The following is a 27,949-nucleotide window of genomic DNA, read 5'->3' as shown; positions in this document are numbered from 1 at the left end:
ATGTATGAGCTCTTTCATGTTACAGATAAACATTTTGTAGCAAACCGACTACAACTGTCTCCTCCCTCCAAGATGGTAACTTTAGCCCACAGCAAACATTTCTCCACTTCATTCTTGTTGAGATTATTAACAGACTATACTTATTTAGACTTCATAATTTTACTGGTTTCTTTGTTTACATCTTATCTTTTGAACCTCATACTTTTCACTTGGAGATATGCCATAAGTATATATTTTTTGCAGTAATCCTTTCGGATATGGTTTGTGGATAGTAAACTTTTCATATCTGAAAATGTCTTTGTTTTGCTCTTCCACTTGAACAGAAATAGTTGGACGAGGTTTAAAATTCTGAGTTTATAATCAGTTTCACGTTGTCTTTTTGCATCTAGAATTGCTGATGAAAAGTCTGATGGTTATCTGATTCTTGTATTATTTTAGATAATCTGTTATTTTTCTTCATGGGAACTTTTAAGACTTTATTTTTATCCTTTATCTTCTGAAATTTAACACAATTTGTGTTTATGTAGGTTCCTTTTTAATTCATTTCTGTTTGGTAATTGGTGTGCCCTCTCACTGTAAGGAGTCATGTCTTTCCTAAACTCTGTAATGATTTTCTTCTATTTTCTTTGAGTACTGTCTCCCCTTTTTCTCTCTTATTAACTGTTGGAATTTCTTGATCTGTGTGCTGTATCTCTTAATTTTTCTTTCACGTTTTTCATATTTTTGTCTTTTTGTGTCAAGTTCAACAAAAATTCCTTAGCTCGCTCTTCTCAATAATTATTTCTTCAGCTCTGCCCATTTTATTCTTAGCTCCATTTATTGAGTTTTTCACTCTATCCGTCATGTTTTTTATTTCCAAAATTTCTAATTGGTTCTATTTTCATAACAGTTCATTTTTTGTTTCATGCTATAATACTCTTTCTTATTTCTCTGAGGATATTCATTAGACTTTTAAAATCTTCTCTTTGTCCCATTAACCTTTTCCCTTAGCGATTAGTTGTCTTCATTGAGTTTGGTGCTTCTCTTTCGTGGTGATATTGTTTTCTTGTATTTGGTGGTTATTGCTTATCTCCTTATTATCGTTTTTGATATTCCCCATTAGTTTGTCTGAGAGTGCTGTATCTTTTAACACATTCTGCCTCTGTGACTTGAGGATAGTGGTAGGGTGTACCAAGGGCTAATCTTCTAGGTGTGGCATTGCCCTAATCCTCCAGCATGTTGTCATCCTCTCAGAGTGCTGCTCTGCTTCATATGTTTTTTAATGTTCTGTAGTTTTTGGATTTTCTTGGTGTTCTGTCGGTAGAGCTTGCTTGCCTACCATTCCCATTACTGTTCATTAAGAAATTCAGAATTTATGTGGAGTGTTGGTTATCCAGGTCAAGTTTGGGAAATACGTAACACGGCAGAGAATATAGAGGTAAGGTATTTTACTAAGTTTTTCTTCTTAACTAAACTTTGTTTTCTTGCAGTGTTCACAGTTGGGATCATGTTACTCAGGGCCTGGTAGAACTTGGCTTCATTTTAATGGATTCCTATGGGCCAAAGAAGATTCTTGATGGAAAAACTATTGAAGCCAGCTCAGGTCTTTCTAGAATGCCAAACCAGCATGCATGTAAGCTGGGAGCTAATATCCTGTTGGAAACTTTCAAGGTGAGACTCTAGTTTAGCAACCATTCCCTAATAAATAGGGCATTAACTTGGGAGTCTGGGGGACAGGGCAATTTGAGTATGTAGCAGTTTCCCAGAACAGAGATTGGGATAGTGATTGAAACATTATAGACCCAGTTTGATGGAATACTTACTTTCTCACTCTTTATTTATATGGGATTTTCATTTATTCTAATTTCTGTTCTTCCTGACCATGTTTTAGAAGTTTGAATATAAGTTAACTTCCTCATGATTTCCTCTTCTTCCTCTAGCAGTAAATCATTTCTGGGTTTTTAAAATTCCCTTATACAAAAAATAATCTTTTAGGTTGCTGTAGAACATCAAGCTTGAAGAATCATTCTTAATGGTTCATTGTTTTTGAAGAACCAAATTGGGGAATTTACAATCTTTTAATTCATTACCATATTATGGCTATCATCTCAATCTTAATTTCTGAAATAGCTTTCAAAAATTCATTTCAAGTTCAAAAAAGATCATATCTGAGACTAAACAAATTTGCTTTGCCAGTGATTTCTCTAAGACATCTTCTTTACATTCAGTTGTTCACTGTATCTACACAACAAACGTATCTGCTGAAAATGTTATTTGGAGGCCAATTTAAATGTAAATCTGATGTTCTGATCCAGAACCATGAAGTGAATGTCATATAATAGTCCTTGAGAGTTGTGTATTAGATACATATGACTCTCCTTAACCATAATCTGATTAAAAACATTCTTAGAATAAGAAAATGGTTTTTGTTTTTAAATTAATCTTTTTTAAAACTAAGAAGGTTCCACTTGATTTCACACAGATGTTGGCTTTGCCAAGGTATCTATAGAATATAGAATTTACTAATAATCAAATTATTAGTCCAGGGTCTGAAAGTAATTAGTCTGTATCCCAAAGTTATCAAGTTCAGGTATGAAATTTAACTAAAATTCAAGTAAAAATTCAAAACAGGTTGTTTTTTAGGCAGTTGCTCTGCTTGTAGAAACTGAGGAAGGGCTTGGTGAAGATTTTCTAGGTTTTCAGAAATTTTCATGGGCTTTTAAATTTTAAAATAAAAGTTGTGCATACTGTCAGGAATATGGACGTTGGCATGTAATAGATACCTAGGTAGAATTATTCCTGTTTGATGCTGGACCTTATATGTAGCAGTACTTTCATATGATTTCTCTTTTAGGCTAATAAAAGTTTGCCCTGCTAATGAATTGTCTGAGCACAGAATGAGGGTAGAATTGAGTGATTCTTTCCCGATGATTCACGTTATATTTGTCTTTGAAATAAACAGTCCAGTTTTGCCCATATTCAAACTATTCTTTTTTTTTTTTTTCAAACTATTCTTTAATCTGCCTAACATGCATTGATATAATTGTAAGCTGAAGGTCACCAAGGAATATTTTATTGGTTCTTCTGTTCTTTTTAGATCCATGAGATGATCAGACAAGAAATTCTGGAGCAGGTCCTCAACAGGGTTGTTACCAGAGGATCCTCCCCCATCACTCATTTCATAGGTATTGAACTTTGGAAGGGTGGATAAAGTTGTCAGGAACATTTTTATTTAAATGTCATAACGCTTTTGGTTCTGGAAAAAAATGTAATGATACAGTAGATTGACATCTTTAATGACATCTTTGATTATGATGCCAGTAAAACATAAATGCATTTATATTGTCTATGGTTGTCAAGAAGGAAAAGAGCATATAACTAATGAGTGAACTTCTGTCTTGCATCAACTTTCTCTCTTTTTTGTTTGAATACTTCTCAGGTGAGTGCTGTCCTTCTGCTGTCACTCAATGACTTCCCGTTCTCTTAACCCTTGACATTCGTTTTTTGTTTTTTTGTGTTTTTTTTTGGCGGTACGCGGGCCTCTCACTGCTGTGGTCTCTCCCGTTGCGGAGCACAGGCTCCGGATGCGCAAGCTCAGCGGCCATGGCTCATTGGCCCAGCCGCTCCACGGCATGTGGGATCTTCCCGGACCGGGGCACGAACCCGTGTCCCCTGCATTGGCAGGTGGACTCTCAACCACTGCGCCACCAGGGAAGCCCTAACCCTTGACATTCTGACTTCAGTACTGGTCTCTTTGGTGACCTCTGAATGTTTTGCTCTTTTAATACATATATCCTAATGTCTAAATCCACTGGTCTTTTCTTAATCACCAACTTTCTTAATTTCTCTATCATTCTACACTGTTTACAACTCCCCTGAAGTTGATAACTGTAATAATTTGCATCTTATCCTGCCTATGATCAGTTTTTTTTTCTTCTTTAGTGATTCCTTTTCTTTCTTCTATCCTTAAATGTCAGGGTTCTCCAAAGCTCTGTACTTGACACTTCATTCTACTTTTTTTCTTTCTTTACAGCTTTATTGAAGTATAATTGAGGTACAACAATGTCCACATATTTAAAGTATAACAGTTTGATAACTTTTGACATACATATACACCAGCGAAACAGAAAGTATCACCACAGTCAAAATGAACATATCTATCACCCACAAATGTTTCCTGGTGCCTCTTTGTAATTTGTTCCTGCATCCCTCTCTTCCTTCCCATCTCTCATCTCTAGTCTGGTCTGCTTTCTGTCACTATAAATTTAAAAAATTTTATGTAAATGGAATCCTACAGTGTGTACTCCTTTTTTTTTTCCTTTCTTTTTGGTCTGACTTCTTTCACTCAGCATAATTCTTTTGAGATTTTTCTGTAGTTGTCACACGTATCAATAATTGATTTCCTTTTTATTGTTAGTATTCCCTAATACGGATATAACCACAATTTATTTATCCATTCACCTGTGTGCAGGTTTTTAGGTTGTTTCTAGTTTGGGGCTATCACGAATAAAGCTGCTATGAACATTAATGTGAAAGTCTTTCTGAGGATGTATGCTTTCATTTCTGTATGGAAACATGTCATAGTGGAATGGGTACACCATATGGTAGGTGTAGGCTTTATAGTTTAAGAAACTGCCAGACTATTTTCCACAGTCGTCGTACCATTTTACATTCCTATAAGCAGTGTTTCTAGTTGCTCCACATTGTGACCAACTCTTGGTATGATCAGTCTTTTTAATTTTACTCATTCTAATTGTGTTTTTGTTTGCATTTCCTCAATGCCTAATGATATATTGAACATTTGCCATGCTTATTTGTCATTTCTATATTTTCTTTGGTTAAATGTCTGTTCAGGTCTTTTGTCCATTTAAAAAAATTGAGTTGTTTCCCTTTTTATTACTGAGTTGTAAGAGTTATTTATATATTCTAAATACAAGTCCTTTGTCAGATATATGTTTTGCAGATATTTTCTCCTGGTCTGTGGTTTGACTTTTAATATTTGTAACAGTGTCATTTGAAGAACCAGCATTTTTAATTTATCAGTTACCAGTTCATCAGTTTTGTATAGTTCCTGCTTTTTATGTCATGTATTAAAAAAATCTTTGCCAAACCCAAGGTCACTAAGATTTTCTCCTATATTTTCTACTAGAAGCCTTATAGTTTCAGCTCTTATACTTAGATCTGTGATCCATTTTTGTTAAATTTTGTATAGGATGTGACATAACAAGGTTCATCTTTTTGCTTAAGGCTATCCAGTTGTTCCAACACAATTTTTTGAAAAGATTATCTTTTCTTCATTGAGGTACCATGACATCTTTATTGAAATCAACTAACCATACATGTGTGGGTCTATTTTAGGAATCTGTTCTATTCCAGTGAGCTATGTGTGTGTTATGTCTTGATTGCTATAGCGTCATAATGTGTCTTAAAAGCAATAGTGTAAGTCTTTTAACTTTTGACTATTCTAGGTCCTTTGCATTTCCAAATAAATATTCTAATCAGTTTGTCAGTTTTTATAAAAGGTCTCAAGTTTTGATGGAGATTGCCTCAAATGTATGGATTAATTGGGGAGAGAATTGGCATCTTAGCAATATTGAGTCTTCTAACCCACGAACACAATGTATCTCTCCATTTATTTTACTTCTTCAGTTTCTTTCAGCAATGTTTTGTAGTTTTCATTGCGTGGATCTTGCATATCTTTTGTCGATCCCTATTTCATTTTTTTGACACTGTTGTAAATAGTATTTTTAAAATTTTCAATTTCTGATTGTTGATTGCTGTTGTGTAGAAATAGTTGCTTTTTTAATATTGACCTTATATCCTGCAACCATGCTAAACCCACTTATTAGTTCTAGTCGCTTTTTGGCAATTCCTTAGGATTTTCTACATAGAAATCACGTCATCTCCAAATCTAGACGTTCTTGATATCAGTGATATGTCTTTTTTCTTTTTTTCTTTACCAGTCTGGCTTAGAAGCTTGCCAGTTTTATTAATCTTTGAAAGAATGAGATTTTCGTTTGAATTTTCTCTTTTTTTTTTCTTTTTTCAATTTCACCAAATTCCGCTTTTCATTATTTCCTTCCTTTTGCTTGCTTTGGGTTCATTTTGCTCTTTTAAGTGATTGAAAAACATCAAAAGAAGAATATATCATGATACATGAAAATTTTAGACTTTAGAGTTCATAAAATATAGTATTATTGGAATACAGACATGCTCAATCATTTATGTGTTGTCTATCTTGCTTTTATACTTTACCAGCAGAGTTGAGTTGATGTGTATATATATATATATATATATATATATATATATATATATATATATATATACACACACACACACACACACACATATACATACATATACCAACTCGTGATATATATATCTATCTCACATGACCCATTAAGCCTAAAATAGTTATTGTCTGGCCCTTTACAGAAAAAGTGTGCCAACTTCTGGTCTGTTGTATTTACCTAGATATTGATACTGCTAATTTTTCCTTCCTGATGATTGAAGTTTCCTTTTGTTTGTGTGAAGGGTTTTAACTACAAAATCCATTCTTTTAATAGAAGTAGGGCTAGTCAGGTTATCTGAATCTTCTGGGTGAACTTTGGTAGTTTGTGTCTTTCAAGGAATTTGACCATTTCATCTTAAGTTATCAAATTTATTGTCATGAAGTTGTTCCGAGTATTCCATTTAATGTCTGTAGGATCTATATTGATTTGCTCTTTCTGACTCCTAAAAGCCATAATTTGCATCTTTTCTCTTTTTCCTGATTAGTCTAGCAAGAGGTTTATCAATTTTATTGATTTTTCTCCAAGAACCAGCTTTTGGTTTCATTGAGTTTCTCTGTTGTTTTTCTGTTTTCAGTTTTATTGATATGTGCTCTTTTTTGTTTTGTTTCTACTGCTACTTTGGGTCAGTCTGTGCTTCTTTTGATTAAAAGCATATGTCATTAATTTGAGACCTTTCTCTTTTTTTTCAATAAAGCATTAAACTATAAATTTCCTTCTAAACGTTGCTTTAGCTGCATCCCATAAATTTTGTTTTTTATTTTCATTCTGTTCCAAATACTTTTAATTTCTTTTGTGATTTGTTCTTTAACCAGTGGGTTATTTAGAAGTGTGTTGTTTAGTTTTCAAGTATTTGTAGATTTTCCAGGTTTTCTGTTATTGATTTCTAATTTGTGGTTATAAAACATACTTTGTATGATGCGAATTTTAAAAAATTTATTGAGACTTGTTTTATTCTCAGAATATGGTTCATTTTGATAAATGTTCTCCATGCTATTGAAAATAATATGTATTCTATTATTAGGTAGTTTTCTATAAATCACTGAATTCAGATTATTCAAGTCTCCTGTGTCCTTACTGATTTTCTGTCTACTTATTCTGTTAACTATTAAGAGAGGGGCGTTGAAATCTCTGACTTTGTATTTATAGAAATGACTGTCTGTGCCTTTCAGTTCTATCAGTTTTTGCTTCAGGAATTTTAAAACTCTATTATAGGGCATAAACATTAAGGATTGTTATGTCCTCTTTGTTAATGGATCCATTAATTGTTATGAAATGACCTTTTTGTTCCTGGCAATATTATTTACTCTGAAGTCTACTTTGATATTAATATAATCTCTGCAGCTTTCTTTTTATCAGTGTTAACATGGTATATTTTTTCCATCTTTTTAGATTTAACTTATTTATGTCTTTATATAGTTAACTTGCGTTTTATTATAGACAACATACAATTGTGTTTTACTTTTTTTTATCCAATTTGACAGTCTCTGACTTTTAATCAGGGCAGGCCATCTACATTTAATGTGATTAACATCCGGCTATTTGTTTTCTACTTTGTCTGTTTTTTGTTCCCTTTTTCCTCTTCTCCCTTCTCTTTTTTTTTCTTTTTTTTTTTTTTTTTTTTTTTTCGGTACGCGGGCCTCTCATTGTGTGGCCTCTCCCGTTGCAGAGCACAGGCTCTGGACGCGCAGGCTCAGCGGCCGTGGCTCACGGGCCCAGCCACTCCGCGGCATGTGGGATCTTCCTGGACCGGGGCACGAACCCGTGTCCCCTGCATCGTCAGGCGGACTCTCAACCGCTGCGCCACCAGGGAAGCCCTCTTTAGTCTTTTTTACTTTATGTTTCATTTTAGATAGTTTTTATTGCTGTAAATTCAGATTCCCAAATCTTCTGCAGTGATCTTATCCATTAAAATTTTCATTTTTAGATGTTTGATTTATGTCTTCCGTATCTTCCCTGTCTTTTTTTTTAAACATGCTTCCCTGACCTATTTTTTTTTGCTGTGCCACATCTTCTTGCAGGATCTTAGTTCCCCAACCAGGGATCAAACCTGGGCCCCTGGCAGTGAGAGCACCAAGTCCTAACCACTGGACCACCAGGGAATTCCCTTCCCTTACCTTCTTGAACATATATTTATTTTAGTTCTTTTAATGTCCTTGTCTACTAACTCTTATCATTGTGTAATTTCTGATCTGTTTTTATTGATTTATTTCCTCGTCGTCATGAGTTGTGTTTTCCTGCTTCTTTGCCTGATGAATAATTTTGATTGGATGGCAGATACTGTGAACTTCACATTGTTAATTTGCTGGATTTTTTTTTCCTTCGAATATTATTGAGCTTTAAGTTTCTTGGAAAGCATTTAATCCTTTTTATGATTATTTTTATGTTGTGTTATATAAGACCAGACAGTCTTTAATCTAGGGCCAACTTGGTGCTACAATTAAAGCAATGCTCCTTGTATATTATGAGGTGTCTCCACTGTGGATGTTGTGAATATAAACTATTTCCTGTCCTTTATGACCTCTGAGAATGGATTTGCCTACTGCTTGCCTGTGATTTTTTCCCTGACTTAGATTGTTTTTTCATACAGATGCACTGACTAGCATGCAGCTAACATACAAGGGGAGCTACCTGCACATCTCCAGGGCCCTCTTTCCATGCAGCTCTTTCCTTTCTGGTACTCTGCCCTATGAATTCTAGCTGCCTTAGCTTTCCTGAATTGTCAACTCTGTCTCTGTAACTCAGGAAGACCGCTGGATTCTGAGTTTCCCCTCTCTGTGCTACTGCCTAGAAACCCTCCAGGCAGTAAGATGGGGCAATTATTATAAGCCTCTCCTCATTTATTTCCCTTCTCTCAGGGATCATTGTCTGTACTGCTTCTTGTCTGGTGTCTGAAAATTGTTGTTTCATGTAATTTGGCTTATTTTCTTGTAGATGTTTAAAGTGGGAAGATAAATCTGGTTACTCTTACTCCATCTTGGTGGGCAGTGTCTGTCCCTCTTTTTATATATTATCTTACTTGCAGATATCGTACCACTTCTCATGATTTCAGTTATTTTGGTGGGGTCTTTTGTGGGCATGGCTCCCAAATCTTTATGTCAAGACTCTCCTCTTTCCTTAGTTCACTGCTTCAGTGACTTCATTCCTGCTGGATATTTCCATTTAGTATTTTTTTTCCTTTTATTTCAAATGCAATACTGTTGCCTTCAAACAAATTCCCCTTTCCGTTGTCCCTGTTTCTGTTATCTGAAACACGGCTCTGAGTCTCAGAGGCTAGAATTCCTTTTAATCTTCTCAAATACACTTGGTACCTAAGTTCTTTCATTCTTTCCGTCATACTGTTACCTCTTTCTTCTTTTTTATACCCTCCCCCACACACATACACCCATTGCCTAATTCCCAGTCTTATAACCTTGCATTTAGACTACTACCACAGCTTCCTAACTGGTTTCCCTGCTTTCTTTTTTCTCTGCAGCGATTCTGCCTGCAAATTGCCGCCAGATCAGTATTCCTAAAATACCACTCTGTCATTCAAAACTCACTAATACCTCCTTTCATAAATTACCAGCTCTTTATCCTGGTATTTAAAGTCCTTGATGGAATTCCCTGGCAGTCCAGTGGTTAGCACTCAGTGCTTTCACTGCCATGGGCCTGGGTTTGATCCCTGGTCGCAGAACTAAGATTGCAGAAGCCACGTGCCACGGCCAAAAAAAGTCCTTGACAATTTGATCCAACCTACCTTTCCAGCATTAACTTCCATTATTTACTTTTCTGAATGCTTCACCCTGTCTCCACAGATTTCCCCACCATCCTCTGAATATGTCTTACACTTGCCTTTCCTGTACTTTTACTCGTACTTTTCCCTTTAAATATAATAGTTCTTTCCAGTTCTTTGTGCATCTAAATGTTACCCATCTTTTAGAATCCAGCTTAAATTCCTTCTTCTCTTTGCTCTCCTAAAGCACACCATCTCATAATGATCTCTTCCTTTGCGCTCCTGTTTAAACTCTCTCTTTACCATTTGCTAGACAATAAACAATGTTTGGAATTATTAGATTTTTGGTATCATTCTATTCTTTCATTCTTTTAAAATATTTTTTTCTTCACTTCCAGCTAAATTAACATTCTTGAAGGAAGAGAGACCAGGTTTTGTGCTTTTGAATATTCCTTATAGGACCATATTATTATGCTTGCATATAATAGAAATTCATAAATATTTATTGATTTATTTCAGTTTGGAAATATGAAGACAATGTGTACTACTTATTCAGGCAGTATAATGGGTTTCTTCCTTTCTTTTAGACAGTTTAATTTTTGTAGTCTTACACTATCACCAGAAGAAATTTTACAAGTATCCTGGTTACATTGACCTTAAAGTCTTAATACATAGAATCAGTAGAAATCTATGTTGCAGTGTACTTGACTTATTTGAGAAAGAAACAAAAAACTTTTTACCATTTCTTTCTCCATTTTATGTTCCTTTTATTTGAAACGTTTTTAGTTATTTGAGGCAACTGATTATAGATTCTGTTTTTCAGACCTGCTTTCAGATATCATCATGTATTCACCCTTAGTTCTTCAAAGTTGTTCTTCTAAAGTCACAGAAACTTTTGACTATTTGTCCTTTCTGCCCCTTCAAACCGTACAAGGGCTGATGAAGGCAGTGCAGGTAAGTCTTGACTCCTAAAGAGCTCACCACAACTGAGGTTGAACTGCCGAGTGGAGGTCTGATGTATTTCTTACACATATACATGTAAGAAATACTGTTTTCCTTGATTCTAGAACATAAAACTTTCTATTAAAATAGAGTCTATTTTCCAAGTTTACCCCCTCTTCATAGTGCTATTCTCTCTCCTTTGATTCAGTTTCAAGTTAGTGAAGTAATTGAAAGGCTCTTAGGAAATTATTAATTGAGGACAGTAGGTTTAAAGGTATTCACAACTAGTTTCAATTTAGCATTTCAAAATATAAAATTGTCCTTATTACTAAGTGTAATAAACAATGCAACTTGTTTATAAAACAGAGCCAAACGTTCTTATAAAAGCCAAATGGTAACAGTATTGAGTAGAAATGTGCTAAGGCTAATAAACAAATTGCTGTTTTTACCTACTGATTCTTCCTCTTTCAGCCCCTTCTAAAAGTCAGCTTGTCAATAAGAGACTCCTTGATACTTGTCCTTCGGAAAGCTATGTTTGCCAGGTATGTAGCCTCCCATGAGATCTGAGGAAGTGATGCTTTCTAATGTTACTTAGAGTCCTCTCTGCAGTCATCTCTAGTACAACCTATTCACAGCAGTCATGCAAATTCCTAACCCAAACTTAGAGATGATAATACCATCTCCTAAAGATACTATGAGATGGGTAATATGTGGGAAGCATTTGTTACTTTAAGGATAAGATACCAAATTAATACCACATTGGCCATATTATAATACACATGGATATTCAGAGGAGCAACTAGTAAGTAGCCATATGCTGTTTATCCCTATTCTAGAATTGACAGTTTGTTGTTACTCCTTACCCAAAAGCATGTCTGATAGGCCAAGGTTGTATATTGTAGCATCTATAACATGCATTAATCATTGAGCCTCAGTGAGATGAGTGTATCATTTTTCTGGATGGAGGGTTTATAAGGCACCAAGCACTGCACTCCTCTATGAAGAAAGGAAGTGCTCCTTTAAACTCAGAGAAAATCAGCAATTTCCTTTGCTATATTTAGTACTTACATTTGAGTTATCAACCCATTGTACAGCCTTTCAGCACTCTTGTTCTCATTTCCCTCATAGACTTGTCAGCAGGATAGAAGAAAGTATAGATAGTGCCAGAGGTTAAGTAGATAATGCAAAATTCAGCTGAATTCCTATACTACTAATTGCTGTGAACAGCCGATGCCTTTTTTTTTTTTTTTTTTTTTTTTTGTGGTACGCGGGCCTCTCACTGTTGTGGTCTCTCCCGTTGTGGAGCACAGGCTCCGGACGCGCAGGCTCAGCGCCCATGGCTCACGGGCCCAGCCGCTCCATGGCATGTGGGATCTTTCCAGACCAGGGCACGAACCCGTGTCCCCTGCATCGGCAGGCAGACTCTCAACCACTGCGCCACCAGGGAAGCCCCAATGCCTTATTTTGAGTATATAAATTCAATTTATTTTGCTCTGTGCTTCATTGTTTATACATATTCCTTTCCTGTACAGAAGTAACTGAATTTTTCTGACCCAGAAGCCTATTCCTGTGAAATCAGTACTGTTTGGTAACTTCTTCTCTGTCTATTCCTGAGCTAGGCAGCTTGATGCCCGAAAATCTGCAGTTGCTGGGTTTTTGCTGCTCCTGAAGAACTTTAAAGTTTTAGGCAGCTTGTCGTCTTCTCAGTGCAGTCAGTCTATTGGAATTAGCCAGGTAAGGATTTTTTTTCACACCAGCTTATAGTGTGTGCACTGATGCAGGAGCTGATGATGTGCATACTCTTTTCTTTTACTCCTTTTCTGGTTGTACAAATGATCCTGAAACTGAGAGTCTGATGATGATGATGATATCAGCCAACACTTTTTAATGGAAAATTTGCTGTGTGTTAACTGTGCTTTTCAATATGGTAGTCCCTAGCCTCAAGGTGGCTGTTGAACTGAATATTGATTGAAATGTCGCTAGTTCAAATTGAGTGTTGCTCTGTGTGTAAAACACACACTGGATTTTGAAGACTCTGTGTGAGATAAAAGAATGTAAACTATCTCGTTAATAATTTTTAATTTTGATTATGTGTTGAGATAATATTTTGGCTGTGTTGGGTTAAATAAAATATTAAAATTAATTTCACCAGTTTTTTTACTTTTTTGATTTGACTACTAGAAAATTTAATATTATATATGTGGCTTGCATTTGTGATTTGTATTGTGTTTCTACTGGACAGCACTGTGCTAGACTCTATGCTAAGTGCTTTACATTTATTTTCTCATTTAATCTTCACAGCAATTCTCTGAGGCTAAATACTGTTATTGTCCCCAGTTTTAATAGTTTATTTACTTTGTACATCTATTAAAACCTGTAACCTGAGAAAACAAAACATTTTACAGTAACGTGATAATCTAGGTTTTGCAGCAATAAAATTGTCTTTGTCATTTAAATTCAGTAATATACGATTTATAATAAGAGACGTATCTGTTTACTAGTTTCATTAAGAATCCTTTATTGCTCTGGTATAACTATACAAAACTTTTGTTTATAACATATGGCATAGATTAAATATTAGGAACACTGGGTATCATTTATGTATTGTTATTATCCCCAATTTAAGGGTAAGAAAACTGAGACTGAGAGTATCATTTATGTATTGTTATTATCATTTATGTATTGTTATTATCCCCAAATTAAGGGTAAGAAAACTGAGACTGAGAGAGGTTAAATAACTTGCCCAAGGTGACATGGCCAGTAATGGGTAGAACTGGGATTTGACCTCAGTCAGTATTAACTTCCTCACTAAGATGCCTGAAGTGAGGATTAGGAGTTCTTGGTCTATAATGGCTGAATTTATTATATGACTCAAACAAGCAGTGTTATTCTTTGTCAAGTCCATATCTGAAGAAAATAACTACCTACCCCTAAACCTCTCAGGAGTTCACGGAACCAAAAATAGCTCAATTCTTCTAGCTATTGAAGACATGTAAGGAAGTCTTTTAGACCTTTTATGTAAAATAAAGTTTATTATGACTACTGAATTCTAGAAGCATGAAATAATCTGTGTGCCTTCCTAAGCAGGTGACATTGCCAAGGAAAATCTTAAGGAATAAGGAAGAGTTAATTTTTTTAAGTGCTTGAAAATTCTCTTAGTCCAAACTAGAATAAGAGTGATAACTTATCATGGCCTAATAATGATTATAATATCTGCCTCAGTCCTGGGTTTTGGCATATGGGGAAAGCTAAATGTAAGGTTCTTTGACCAAGTACATCAGCTCATTTTACCCCCTTAATAGAAACTACTTACTCTAGTAAGATAGACATGAACTGGCCTCTCTTCTTTTCAGGTCCATGTGGATGTCCATAGCCGTTACAATTCTGTCGCCAATGAAACCTTTTGCCTTGAGATCATGGATAGTTTGAGGAGATGCTTAGGCCAGCAGGCTGATGTTCGACTCATGCTTTATGAGGTAAATCAGCAGAGTGAAGAGATGTAGTACTTCCCTCCCCAACTCCGCTAATAATCCTTTTAATTTTAATAATTTTTTTTCTGATTATCAAAGTACAGTAAATATGCTCTTATTTAATGCAGTTAGGACCAGTAGTTAGTGATGATTAGCCAAAAAGTCGTTTAAGGTGAGGAATCATAAAGAATAGTTAAAACACCTTAAATGTTTTATTTTAATTTGAAATATTTAAATGTACTGTTAATTTACCAGTCTTTTGCTTTAAGGCCAAGTCCTTTTGGTTTTGAGTATGAGTCTGCCATTTGGAACTTCCTGTCTCTCAAACAAACCATAACTTTAATGCATTGCCTATAATTTCAAGTTTTTGCTTATGTAAAGTAGGATAAAAACTTTAAAACACTTCAGATACAGTCTTAGTATAGAAATCTTCTAGATATGTTCAGTTTTTCCCCTAAGTTTTTAGAATTGTCTTACCCCTAATTCATCAGAAATTGGTTTTAGAGATTTACTTTTATTAAGTCTTTCCAAAACATTCAACTTAGTTTCTATGCAAACAAATTCTCGTTTTTTTGTTGTTGTTTTTGGCCATGCCACATGGCTTGTGGGATCTTAGTTCCCTGACCAGGGATTGAACCTGTGCCCTCGGCAGTGAAAGTGCAGAGTCCCAACCACTGGACGGCCAGGGAATTCCCAGAAACAACTTCTTTTTCATTTTGCACTTGGTTTCCAACAGTTTACAGAATGTCTGATTAGATCACATAATTAACAATGATGGTACAATTAGCAAAAACTGAGAGAACAAGTATTACTACTGACTTGTGATTAGGATATAATTCAGCCAGTGGGAACAAAAGTTTGCAGTCATGAGGGATTGCACTATGATTGCTAGCATTTAGTATGCTGTGTACTTCAGCATACATATTTCATAGGATGGAGAGCATTAGATGATCTAGCAAGTAGATTAAGTGGAAGTCATTTCAGAGAACAGCTATTGTAATACTTTTATTTGCCCTTTTTTTTTTTTTTTTTACTAAATTTATTTGTGGCTGCATTAGGTCTTCGTTGCACGCGGGCTTTCTTTAGTTTTGTCGAGCAGAGGCTACTCTTCCTTGTGGTTTGCGGGCTTCTCATTGTGGTGGCTTCTCTTGTTGTGGAGCACAGACTCTAGGCACGCGGGCTTCAGTAGTTGCAGCATGTGGGCTCAGTAGTTGTGGCTCATGGGCTCTAGAACACAGGCTCAGTAGTTGTGGCGCTCAGGCTTAGTTGCTCTGCGGCATGTGGGATCTTCCGAGACCAGGGCTTGAACCCGAGTCCCCTGCATTGGCAGGCGGATTCTTAACCACTGAGCCACCAGGGAAGCCCCTATTTGCCCTTTTTAAAATAACATTTATTGAGCTACAGTGGTTGCAAGGCACTGTACCAGACATCGGATTTTTCAGGTTTATTGTAGAAAATATAGAAAATACAGGATTTTTTTTTTTTTTTTTTTTTTTTTTTTTTGCTGTATGCAGGCCTCTCACTGTTGTGGCCTCTCCAGTTGCGGAGCACAGGCTCCGGAAGCGCAGGCTCAGCGGCCATGGCTTATGGGCCCAGCCGCTCCGCGGCATGTGGGATCTTCCCGGACCAGGGCATGAACCCGTGTCCCCTGCATCGGCAGGCGGACTCTCAACCACTGCGCCACCAGGGAAGCCCCAGGAAAATATTTTTAAAAATATTATTACTAATCCCAGCACTCATATATGTATATTTATACAAAATTGGAATCATAAGATTTATCTGGCTTTTATCTCTTAATATTATGTTGTAATATGTATTTTCCTATTTCATGAAATGTTCTTTGACACATAATTTTTAATGCTAAAAAGTGGTCTTTGTGTATACAGTGATTTATTTAACTGTCCTGGGTCATTTCTGTTGTTTCCAGTTTTTCACCATGAGTGTTGTTGTACCTGAATATTTGACCACATTGCTGGGTTAAAGATTAGAACATTTTAAAGTGTACTGGCATACTCTGGCAAGCATTGAATTTTTATAATAATTAAAAATATCTTTGTTCAACATTCATTTGTGGTAAAACTCTCAGACGCTCTTAGCAAACTAAGATTAAAGGGGAATTCCTCAACCTGATAAAGGGTGTCTATGAATCCTACATCTGATATAAATAGTGAGACACTTAATGTGTTTCCCCTTCGATCAGGAACAAGGATATTTGTCCTCAAAATTTTTATTCTGCATTAAAGTGAAGGTCTGATCCAATGCAGCAAGGCAAGAAAAAGAAACAAAGGCACACAGATTTGAAAGGATGAAGTAAAGCTGTGTTGTTCACTTAGTGTACATAGACAATACCAAAAAGTCTGCGAAAAATGAGTTTAGTAAGGTCGTATGCAAGATCAGTAACCATGCAAAAATCAATTATAGTTCTATTTTCTAGCAATGAACAGTTTGAAATTGAAAGAAAGCAATATTTATAGTAGATAAAAAAAATACTTAAGGATAGATTCAACAAAATATGCACAAGATATGTACACTTGAAGACCTCAAAATAGCTGAGAGACATTAAAGAAGAATTAAATAAATGGGGAGATATGCAATGTTCACAGATGAGAATGCTTAATATTGTTAATGTTTTTAAGTCTCAGAAATATCTGTAGATTCAATGAAATCCCAGGCTCTTTTTCTAGAAATTAAGAAGTTGATTGTAAAATTTATGTGGGGCTTCCCTGGTGGCGCAGTGGTTAAGAATCCTCCTGCCAATGCAGGGGACACAGGTTCGAGCCCTGGTCCGGGAAGATCCCACATGCTGCGGAGCAAGTAAGCCCGTGCGCCACAACTACTGAGCCTGTGCTCTAGAGCCTGTGCTCCACAACAAGAGAAGCCACTGCAATGAGAAGACCGTGCACTGCAACGAAGAGTAGCCCCCGCTCTCTGCAACTAGAGAAAGCCCGTGCACAGCAACGAAGACCCAATGCAGCCAAAAATAAATAAATACATTTTAAAATGTATATAATAATAATAAAATTAATGTGGAGTGTAAACCACCTAAAATGAACAAAACAACTGAACAAGTATAAAGTTGGTCAGTTAAGGTTTTTCTTTTTTTTTTTTAATTAATGTATTTTTTGGCTGTGTTGGGTCTTCATTGCTATGCACAGGCTTTCTCTTGTTACAGTGAGTTGGGGCTACTCTTCGTTGCGGTGCGGGGGCTTCTCACTGCAGTGGCTTCTCTTGTTGTGGAGCACGGGCTCTAGGTGGACTTCAGTAGTTGTGCCACACGGGCTTAGTTGCTCCGTGACACGTGGGATCTTCCCGGACCAGGGCTCGAACCTGTGTCCCCTGCATTGGCAGACAGATTCTTAACCACTGCACCACCAGCGAAGTCCCTGGTCAGTGGAGTTTTCACGGAAATCCCAAGTAATTCAGTGGAGAGAGGATGGTCTTTTCAACAAACGGTGCTGGAACAATTGTTTGTTGTATTGGGGGTCCCCAAAACCACCTCTGTGTTTAAAGATTTCTTTAGAAGGACTGATAAAACTGAGCGTAAATTTGTTCTCATGGCTGAGATTTAGAGTTAAAGGATAGAAAGCAAAAAACAGCAGAGGCGAGAGGCAAATAGGGTGAAGTCCACAGGAGACCAGGTGCAAGCTTCTAAGAGTCCGCTCCAAGTGAGATTGCACAGGATGCACTTAATTCTTCCAGCAAATGAGTTGTGATAACGTATGCAAAGCATATTCAAATAAGTTGTGATAACATATGCAAAGCGTATTCTACTAGGGAAGCTTATTAGAGAGCACTCAAGGCTTTTTATTGGCAGCTGGTCACATAGGCACCCTTACTTAGCACGTACCAAAATTCCTAACTCCCAGAGGGAAATCAGGTTTTCAGCATAAACTATATTGTTTGTACAAACAGTTTAGGCACAGTAAGCTTCTCATTGTTTAGGGAGTTTTATATCAGTATAGGAAAAAACTGTTTACCAGCCAAATTCCCAGCCACCAGCCAAGGGCCAACCTTGGAAGCAGACCTTTCTAAGGATAGCAATCTCAGACCACTGTGTTAATGATAACTCTTTTCTGCACAGTCATCCATATTCAAAAAAAAAAAATCGCAATCTTATCTACCTCCAAATTTTAAAAATTACCTTGTAGCCGCCACCTTTCCCGTCTTGCGTGGGGCTGAATGGGCTTCCGTGACGCCCTCTGCCGTGAGGCGTTGGTGATTCCTCAGCACCCTGAGCACTGCTGACTCGTCTTCCTTCGGCCAGAAACCCTCCTTCTTGGGCCCGCGCGGGAGGAGCACAGCGGCGAGTCCGCTGGCCCCAGTCTCTTTCCCTGGCAGCGGCGGCTTCTTCCGTAGGACAGTATGTTCAAGAGAATGGCTGAATTTGAACCTGACTCCGGCGGGAGAGTGAAGGGGGTTACTGTCGTTAAACCAATAGTTTATGGTAATGTTGCCCCATATTTTGGAAAGAAAAGAGAAGAGGATGGGCACACCCATCAGTGGACAGTATATGTAAAACCATACAGAAATGAGGATATGTCAGCATACGTGAAGAAAATCCAATTTAAGTTATATGAAAGCTATGGCAATCCTTTAAGAGTTGTTACTAAGCCTCCATCTGAAATTACTGAAACAGGTTGGGGTGAATTCGAAATAATCATCAAAATATTTTTCATTGATCCTAATGGAAGACCTGTAACCCCGTATCGTTTATTAAAGCTATTTCAGGGGCTTCCCTGGTGGCGCAGTGGTTAAGAATCTGCCTGCCAATGCAGAGGACATGGGTTCGAGCCCTGGTCTAGGAAGATCCCACATGCCACAGAGCAGCTAAGCCCGTGAGCCACAACTACTGAGCCTGCACGTGTAGAGCCTGTGCTGCACAACAAGAGAAGCCACGACAATGAGAAGCCCGCGCACCGCGATGAAGAGTAGCCCCCGCTCGCCGCAACGAGAGAAAGCCTGCGCACAGAAACGAAGACCCAACACAGCCAAAAATAAATAAATTAAAAAAAAAAAAAAAAAGCTATTTCAATCAGACACCAGTGCAATGCTGGGAAAAAAGACAGTGGTTTCAGAGTTCTATGATGAAATGATATTTCAAGACCCAACAGCAGTGATGCTATAATTATTAACAACAACATCTCGTCAGCTTACCTTAGGAGCCTATAAGCATGAAACAGAATTTGCAGAACTTGAAGTGAAAACCAGAGAAAAATTAGAAGCTGTGGGGAAAAAAAACAAACTTTGAAATTGCAGAGCTTAAAGAGATTAAAAGCAAGTCGTGAAACTATAAATTGTTTAAAAAATGAAATCAGGAAACTCAAAGAAGATGATCAGACAAAAGAAATATAAACGGTTCTGAAGAGAACTCGTAAGTGAAACTAAAAATAAGGTGGAGTTTAAAGGCGAGATGGACTACAAATACTGCGATGTTTCTTAGAGGAACTGCACATACAGTTGTCAGCCATAGATTTCTCAGCAATGGGGTCAAAGTATTTGTACTTTACAAGCAATCTTTAATGTGAAATATATCTGTATAATGCTGTATAGGCATTTTATCAACCCATTTCGGGGCAGTTCTGTGATACTAAGCACAATTTTAAAACATTTTTACTGCATTGTATGTATAACTTACCCTTTGGACAGACATCAAAATTTCATTATAAAGTATAACTTGTACAAATTTTGTACTTCCCTAGTAGTTAAATTCATGGTAAAATTAATGTGTATATTTAATTTCTTAAGTTCTTACCTGCCCCAGTCCCAACTCTTTTGTATCCGATGTGCCCAGTAAGCACTCAGTAAATGTAGTTTACAGATGCTGGGAAAAAAAAAAAATTACCTTGTAATGGATCATAGACCTAAATCTGTTAGGATATTGTTGTTCATTTATTCATCAAAGAGCTTATTTGTCCTCTGTTTGATTCCTTTTAGGGGTTCTATGATGTCCTTCGAAGAAATTCTCAGCTGGCTAATTCAATCATGCAAACTCTGCTCTCACAGGTAAAATGTATTTTTGTGGATATAAGGGAACAGATACTAAGGCAATTAAGAGGCGATTGACATTCTTCATAATTTTCAAAATATGAAATAGTTCCCAACTAGTGCAATGGTGCATTGTGACCATGCCTGAGGTATGTGATGCTATTTCATGTTATTTTATTTTAATCACCACTTATTGCCATTATCTGACAGTTATCCCTCTCAGTTAACAGTCTGCATCCTAAGTTAGAAGGACGTTCTGAAGAACCATTTGTACAGAGGCCATCAGCAGCTTTATTTGTTATGTTTATCTCTGAAAGAAGACAAAGAGAGATTTGGAGAAAATATAGCACAATATTGACATTTGTTAAATCTGAGTGACATATTAATGAATGTCTATTAGGTTATTTTCTGTATTTCTCAGTTTTAAAAAAAGCTTTAAATTATGAAATATTTCAGAGGATTATCAAGATGAGAAGAATTCAACTGGAGAATATCTGCTGTAAATAAGACCTTTTACTCAACGTTTATTCATTAAGAATTTATTTGGGGCTTCCCTGGTGGCGCAGTGGTTGAGAGTCTGCCTGCGGATGCAGGGGATGCGGGTTCGTGCCCCGGTCCGGGAGGATCCCACATGCCGCAGAGCGGCTGGGCCCGTGAGCCATGGCCGCTGAGCCTGCGCGTCCGGAGCCTGTGCTCCGCGACGGGAGAGGCCACGACAGTGAGAGGCCCATGTACCGCAAAAAAAAAAAAAAAAAAGAATTTATTTGAATGTTTTTTTAATAACAGTTTAATAGCAGTTTTGTGGTGATATAATTCACGTACCATGCAATTCACCCATTTAAAAAATATAACTCATATATTTGCAGAGTTGTGCAACCATCACCATAATCAATTTGAGAACATTTTATCACCTCAGGAAAAAAAACCCTATGCCATTTAGCTACCACCCTCTAATTCTCCCATCCTTCCCCCAACCTCCTACCCCTAAGCAATCACTTATCTTCTTTCTGTCTCTATAGATTTGCCCATTCTGGACATTTCATGTAAATGGAATCATACAGTGTGTGGTCCTTTGTGACTGACTTCTTTCACTTAACCTGATGTTTTCAGGGGTCATCCATGTTGTAGCATGTATCAGTGCTTCATTCCTTTTTATGGCTAAATAATATTTCATTACATGAATCTTTTTATATATTGAGAGAGTTCAAGATACTGTTATGTACTAATAGTGATAACAACAGTACCTAACGTTTAGCACTTATAGAAGGCCAAGCAGTTTATGAAGCATTATATGGTGGATGATCTCATTTAGTCCTCACAAAACCCTGTGAAATAAAAACTGTTATCTCCATTTTACAGATTTATATTTTAAGGGTCTGAGAGGTTAAGTAATTTAATTTGCCCAAGGTCACACAGTTAATTAGTGGCAGAGCTGGGATTTGAACTCAGATCGTGTAGCTCAAGAGTCCAAGCATGTTATTCTCCTATTTGGAGTTGATTAAGCTTTTTGGATCTCTAAGTTGATGCTTGTCACCAAATTTGAGAAATGTCCACTGATTATTTCATCAAATATTTTTTTCTATTCCCTTTTTCTCTCCTTTCCTTCTGCGACTTCATTGGTATGTATGTTGGAATGCCTGATATTATTCCACACATCTCTGAGACTTGTCCCATTTTTCCTCAATATTTTTACACTGTTTTCTTCAGATTTGATATTTTCTCATAATTTGTCTTCAAGTTTACTTTCTCCTCTGCCATTTCAGATCTGTTGTTTTACTCTTGAATGTATGTTGAATTTTATCAAATACATTTTTGTATCTATTGAGATGACCGTTATGATTTTACTCCTTTAACCTATTACTGTGATGAATTATATTATTTAATCTTTTAAAGCAACATGGTGGGGGGACTTCCCTGGCAGTCCAGTGGTTAAGACTCCGCACTTCCAACTGCAGGGGGTGTGGATTCCATCCCTGGTCATCAGGGAGCTAAGATCCTGCCTGCTGTGTGGCACGGCCAAAAAAAAAAAAAAAAAAAAATTGCATTCCTGGGATGAACTCAAATTGATGATGATATATTACCTTTTTTATACACTACTGGGTTTGGTATTCATTTAAGACTTTTACATATATGTTTATAAGAGGGAATGGCCTGTAATTTTCATTTCTTATACTGAACTTCCTTGGTTTAGTATGAGCTTATTAATAAAATGATTTAGAGATGTTCCCTCTTTGTCTAGTTTATGTAAAATTTGAAATTGTCTCTATTTCCTTTTTTTCCCTTAACTTTTTTCAAAGTTATATGTTATCTTTCTTTAAACTTTCAGCTAGATTTTTGGCTTTTGATTTTTCGGACTACACAGGTAGTGTGAATGCTACCCCATCTACGTTTGGAGACTGGCTTGTGGTTAGAAAGTCCCAGGAGAGACATTTTTCCCCCTTCACCTAAAGTCAGGGGTCAGTTAAGCAGATACATATCCCTCTACCATCCTCCTCCATATGCTGGATTTATTTTTTAGGTTTATCCACTAAGAATATCTCCTGAGAATTCGAGCTTTATGTGAAGGTTTCTGATCCAACCTCCACCGCATGAGGACCCTAGGCTTTGTCTTTAATTTCATGATTCCTTTTTACTTTCCTTTTCCTTTCCTCTTAGCTATCTATTTAATAAATACGTCTGTATAAAATTTTTAATGCAATATTATTTACTATTCTTTACCATGAGGATTTCTCTAAACCCTAGTCCACCATTTTGCTATAAATGGAACTGCTCTTTCTCTCCCTCTCCCTCTCCGTCCTTTTTATGCCATTGCTTTGTGATAATTCTGCTAACGAAGCTCCATTTGAAAGTACGGTCTCAGATATGGAGAAATCATTGGGAGGTCCTATACTATTCATCGAAAGCTTTTCAGTGGGCCTTGGACCTGATCCTATATAAAATTTGTATCCTGGTATACTGTATCTGTCAAACTGTAATGATCAGTCCATCTACATTTGCACATTTAACATCGCAAATGATGACTGAAGGCATAGACCAGTGCTTCCCAACTTAGGTTAGTATGTTGACCTGTAAAATTCTGCAGACTCCAAAAGTTAAAAAAAAATGATAACCTTTTTTTAATGGAAGTATAGTTGATTTACAATGTTGTATTAGTTTCTGGTGTACAGCAAAGTGATTCAGTTATATATATATATTCTTTTCCATTATGATTTAGTACAGGATATTCAGTATAGTTCCCTGTGCTATACTGTAGGATCTTGTTGTTTATGTATCTTATATACAGTAGTTGGTATTTGCTAATCCCAAAGTCATAATTTATACTGCCTCTTTTCCCTTTGGTAGCCATAAGTTTGTTTTCTGTGTCTGTGAGTCTATTTGTTTTGTAAGTAAGTTCATTTGTCTCGTATTTTAGATTCCATATGTAAGTGATATCATATAGTATTTGTCTTTCTCAGTCTGACTTAGTATAATCTCTGGGTCCATCTTTGTTGCTGTAAATGGCATTATTTCATTCTTTTTTATGGCTGAGTTAACTAACAGTTTTTTGAGCTCTGTTATATGCCAAGTAGTATTTGAAGCTCCTTACATATGTTAGCATGTTTAATCCTTATACGAATTTATACATTTATATTAATAAATATCCTCATTTCACAGATGAGGAACCAAGGCATGGATACCTTTATTGAATTAATAAGTGGTGGTACTGGGATTTTAGACTCAGCCAGTCTGACTCTAGAGCCTATATTCTTAACCTTCAAGCTATACTGAAAATGCTGATTGCCTATACAAATTTAGGAATTGGTGTGAGAGAGTATGATGTTTTATAGGAGAGGTTATGAAGTGGAAATAGGAAAGAAGATCTCAGTTGGTACAGTACCTAAAGCAAGGGCAAAGGATATGGTTGAGTCAAAGCAACACAAATTTTGCTGCAGTGTTCTTTGGACAGTTGGGAAATAATGTCTTAGAAAGCATTAAAGGTGCCATTAGCTTGACCCGCTAAAAAAGTGAAAAACATTCATGAGCCATGGTATCTTTTTCCTTACCATACACAGTTAAAACAATTCTATGAGCCGGAACCTGATATGCTGCCACCTCTGAAATTAGAAGCTTGTATTCTGACCCAAGGAGATCAGATCTCTCTACAGGAACCACTGGTGAGACTTTTTTCCCTCCTTCCAGAACCATTATTTTTACTCTTAAGTAAAACTATCAGCCCTGTTGATATGGTTGATCTTCAGAAACAGATACCTTCCCCTGTGAAGCGCTCTTCCTGGTACTCCCAATGAATTTTTACTCTTAACTCTTAACTGCTTATCTTTTCTGACCCATCTTCACCTTGGTTTTCTTGGTAAGATATCTGCATGTCAGCACTTTACTAAATCAAGGCATCCATTGTTTCTCCCAAGGAGCATTTTATCTCCCGTTCATGGCTCTTTGATTACATATACTAAATAAATATAGTTTAGAATGGAGAGAAGGAGGTCACCCAGAAGCAGATGAACCCAGGGGACCTGCTTCATTAGTCTGGGGTATATGATTTAGGCTGAGCTAGAATTGGCATTCTGTCGAACCTTCAGAGGAACTAGGACAGGTTGGTTTTCTATTCTAGTTGTCTAGCCTCAGAAAGAGAAGAAAAGATAAAAACTGAAACTGTCTCATCCCAAGTGACTTATAACAGATGTCCTCAGCCTGGATCAGAGATGCTAAAGATTGGTCTCCCAAAGATTCCCTCAACATAAACCCCTATCTTTAGAATAGCCTCTGTGACTCAAAGGAGCTAGAGAGGATTTAATTTCACAGCCTGGCTCCATGGTGTTCGTACCAAATCAGAGGCAGCACATCTGATGTTGCATTCTTAGGTGTCAGCTACTTATGAAGCCAGTGCCTTTGGGAAAGGCCAGAAAACAATGCCTTTGTTAGTTCAATTATTTTTTTTCCAGTTTTGTTAATCCAGATTGACTTAACTTGTGATGCTAATGAATAACTTACTTTAGCCTTATAGATAAGGATTATTTGTTGATTATCAACAGCTTCATAGGTTATCCTTTAACAAGAATATTCAATTATTATTTTCTTCTGCAGGATTGTCTGCTTTGTTGTATTCAACACTGTTTGGCCTGGTATAAGAGTAGAGTGATGCCCCTACAGCAGAAAGAAGAGGAGGAGGAAGAAGAGGGATTCTACCAAGACTTAGATGATATGTTGGAGTCTATTACTAGTAGAATGATTAAGAGTGAACTAGAGGACTTTGAACTGGTAATTGCTAAGTCTCAGCTGTGTTGAATAATGGAGGTTTTTAGTAGCTTATTAATTTTATCTTCTGTTTTTTAGGACAAATCAGCAGATTTTTCTCAGAGCACTGGTATTGGCATCAAAAACAATATCTGTGCTTTTCTTGTTATGGGAGTTTGTGAGGTTCTAATAGAATATAATTTCTCTGTAAGTAATTTCAGGTAAGGTATTGCTGTGACTCTACTTGTAGTTCATTTTATGTGTGTGTGTGTGTGTGTGTGTTTTTTTTTAACACAATATGCTAGGTATGAACAGACCACAGACCATACACTATCTATTAATGGACATGTAGCCTAAGACCAATCTATGTTCTTTCTACCAGGGAACACCAAAGCATATGCCAAAGAGGCTGGTGAATTTTGTCCCTCCAGCAGGCTTTAATGTATTCAAAATTCCCCAGACCCTGAACATAAGAACTCCTGATTTTAACAGAGAAATTTTGATTGGTGGTAGTATTGAACTTTCATTCTCTGCAGTGACTGGTATAAATAAGGGAAGAAAAGAAATAAACCGGATTGGTATGACCTGGGAGTGCTATGTTAATGAAGATCCATTCATTTGTAATGTTGGGTCTAAACTATGACATCTAAAGAAGCATTGTGATTTCTTTATTACTGTTTGTGAAAATAAACCACAATATTCTGATGCTTGTCCTTGATGGTCTCTTTTTCTTTTTTACACAGTAAGAATAAGTTTGAGGACGTTCTGAGCTTATTTATGTGTTACAAGGAACTCTCTGACATCCTTAATGAAAAAGCTGGTAAAGGCAAAACTAAAATGGCCAACAAAACAAATGATAGTTTTTTGTCCATGAAATTTGTGTCTGATCTTCTCACCGCTCTTTTCAGGTAAGGTTCTAACGGAGTGCTTAAAGACAGCAGTGTGGTGAAGATAAAAATACCTACCCAGGCTCAGTGATATTACCTAGCTTGGATTCACACAGTTCTTAGCACATATACAGTAAGAAGTAAGGTAGGAGGTTTGTAATTTTCTTGAAATGAAGGCAGAACAATCCTACCTAGGCATTAAAGAGATACTTTGAATTATTAAAGGAAAAATCAGAAACAATGGACTAGTGAAAGAAAAAATAGGATGAATTCCAACAATGTGTTCTAAGAAAATCAACCTAAGTAGCTCAAACACGCTAACAGATAAAAAAAAGAAGAAAGAAAAACCTGAATTAAAAAAAACAAAGGGGCTCCCCTGGTGGCGCAGTGGTTGAGAGTCCGTCTGCCGATGCAGGGGACACGGGTTCATGCCCCAGTCCGGGAGGATCCCACATGCCACGGAGTGGCTGGGCCCATGAGCCATGGCCGCTGAGCCTGCGCGTCTGGAGCCTGTGCTCTGCAACGGGAGAGGCCACAACAGTGAGAGGCCCGCGTACCGCAAAAAAACCCCAAAAAAACAGAAGAATAACAACAACAAAAAACCACTAAAGAAAACTAAGACATTTAAATTTCATCAGAGTTAAAGGAGTGGGGGAGGGGGAGAAAGTGAGGTAACACTGAGAATGATATTTGTAGGACAGCCATGGCAGTGACTCTGGCATGGGCTGCTTAGAGTCTGTCATTTAGAGCTTGCTCTGTACTATTACCCTGAACAGTCTCTAGAAAACCTAATTCCAGGTCCCAATAGCTGTAGAGGAATCTTTCTCTTTTTCTCTCTCTAGGGACAGTACCCAAAGTCATGAAGAGAGCCTGTCTGTTCTAAGGTCCAGCAATGAGTTTATGCGCTATGCAGTGAGTGTGGCTCTGCAGAAGGTACAGCAACTAAAGGAAATGGGGCATGTGAGTGGCCCTGATGGCAAAAACCCAGAGAAGGTCTTTCAGAACCTCTGTGACATAACTCGGTAAGCCCCACTCACCCTTAGAAACCGTTTCCACTTGCTGTGGAGTCTCCAAGAGAAGAAATTGGGGGTGGGGATGAAGGTGGGTTTGAGGTTGGGCATTGCCCTAAAGGTGAAAGTACAGTCACTATATTGAGTTCTTTTTCCTAGTCATATTTTGGTGTGGATTGTTAGTCACATGTAAAACGTTATTCTGTTACCAGGAATAAAGAGGGATATTACATAATGACTAAATAATTTATCAAGTAGATATAACAATTTTAAATGTATATGTACCTAACAACAGAGCTTCGAAATACTTGAAGCAAAAATGGATAGAACTGAAGGAGAAATATACAAATAATAATCTACCTCTCTTGGTAATCAGTAGAAATAGAAAATCAGGGAGGATGTGGAAGACTTGAACAACACTATCATCCAACTTGATTTA

The 27,949-nt window shown here is 36.9% G+C and overlaps 2 protein-coding genes and 1 pseudogene across 9 annotated transcripts in view; all 3 read left to right on the top strand.

Moving 5' to 3' along the window:
• Positions 1-27,949, top strand: part of FANCI (FA complementation group I) — a 90,819-nt gene that overhangs the window by 43,817 nt on the left and 19,053 nt on the right. For all 7 annotated transcript variants that reach the window (XM_079912967.1, XM_079912970.1, XM_079912972.1 and 4 more), the window contains 12 exons: positions 1,470-1,650; positions 3,077-3,164; positions 10,808-10,938; positions 11,398-11,468; positions 12,546-12,660; positions 14,280-14,402; positions 20,331-20,399; positions 24,434-24,535; positions 25,464-25,637; positions 25,713-25,834; positions 26,357-26,521; positions 27,343-27,522. In XM_079912967.1, coding sequence (XP_079769093.1) covers positions 1,470-1,650; positions 3,077-3,164; positions 10,808-10,938; positions 11,398-11,468; positions 12,546-12,660; positions 14,280-14,402; positions 20,331-20,399; positions 24,434-24,535; positions 25,464-25,637; positions 25,713-25,834; positions 26,357-26,521; positions 27,343-27,522 — 1,521 coding nt within the window. The remainder of the gene's footprint in view (positions 1-1,469; positions 1,651-3,076; positions 3,165-10,807; positions 10,939-11,397; positions 11,469-12,545; positions 12,661-14,279; positions 14,403-20,330; positions 20,400-24,433; positions 24,536-25,463; positions 25,638-25,712; positions 25,835-26,356; positions 26,522-27,342; positions 27,523-27,949) is intronic.
• Positions 17,243-19,663, top strand: LOC307181975 (YEATS domain-containing protein 4-like). The gene has a single exon (XM_079912979.1). It carries the CDS (start codon positions 18,759-18,761, stop codon positions 19,149-19,151), a length of 393 nt encoding a protein of 130 aa, XP_079769105.1. The 5' UTR covers positions 17,243-18,758; the 3' UTR covers positions 19,152-19,663.
• LOC307181857 (YEATS domain-containing protein 4-like) lies at positions 19,318-19,748 on the top strand (annotated as a pseudogene). The gene is made up of 2 exons: positions 19,318-19,324; positions 19,374-19,748. The product of its transcript is annotated as a YEATS domain-containing protein 4-like (transcript).

Source organism: Stenella coeruleoalba, assembly GCF_951394435.1.
Source record: "Stenella coeruleoalba genome assembly, chromosome: 2".
NCBI classification, from domain to species: Eukaryota; Metazoa; Chordata; class Mammalia; order Artiodactyla; family Delphinidae; genus Stenella; species Stenella coeruleoalba.
This window is presented reverse-complemented; position numbering and strand designations above follow the sequence as displayed.

Coding starts and splice junctions, on each gene's coding strand:
- LOC307181975 (XM_079912979.1), top strand. CDS start 18,759: ATGTTCAAGAGAATGGCTGAATTTGAACCTGACTCCGGCGGGAGAGTG.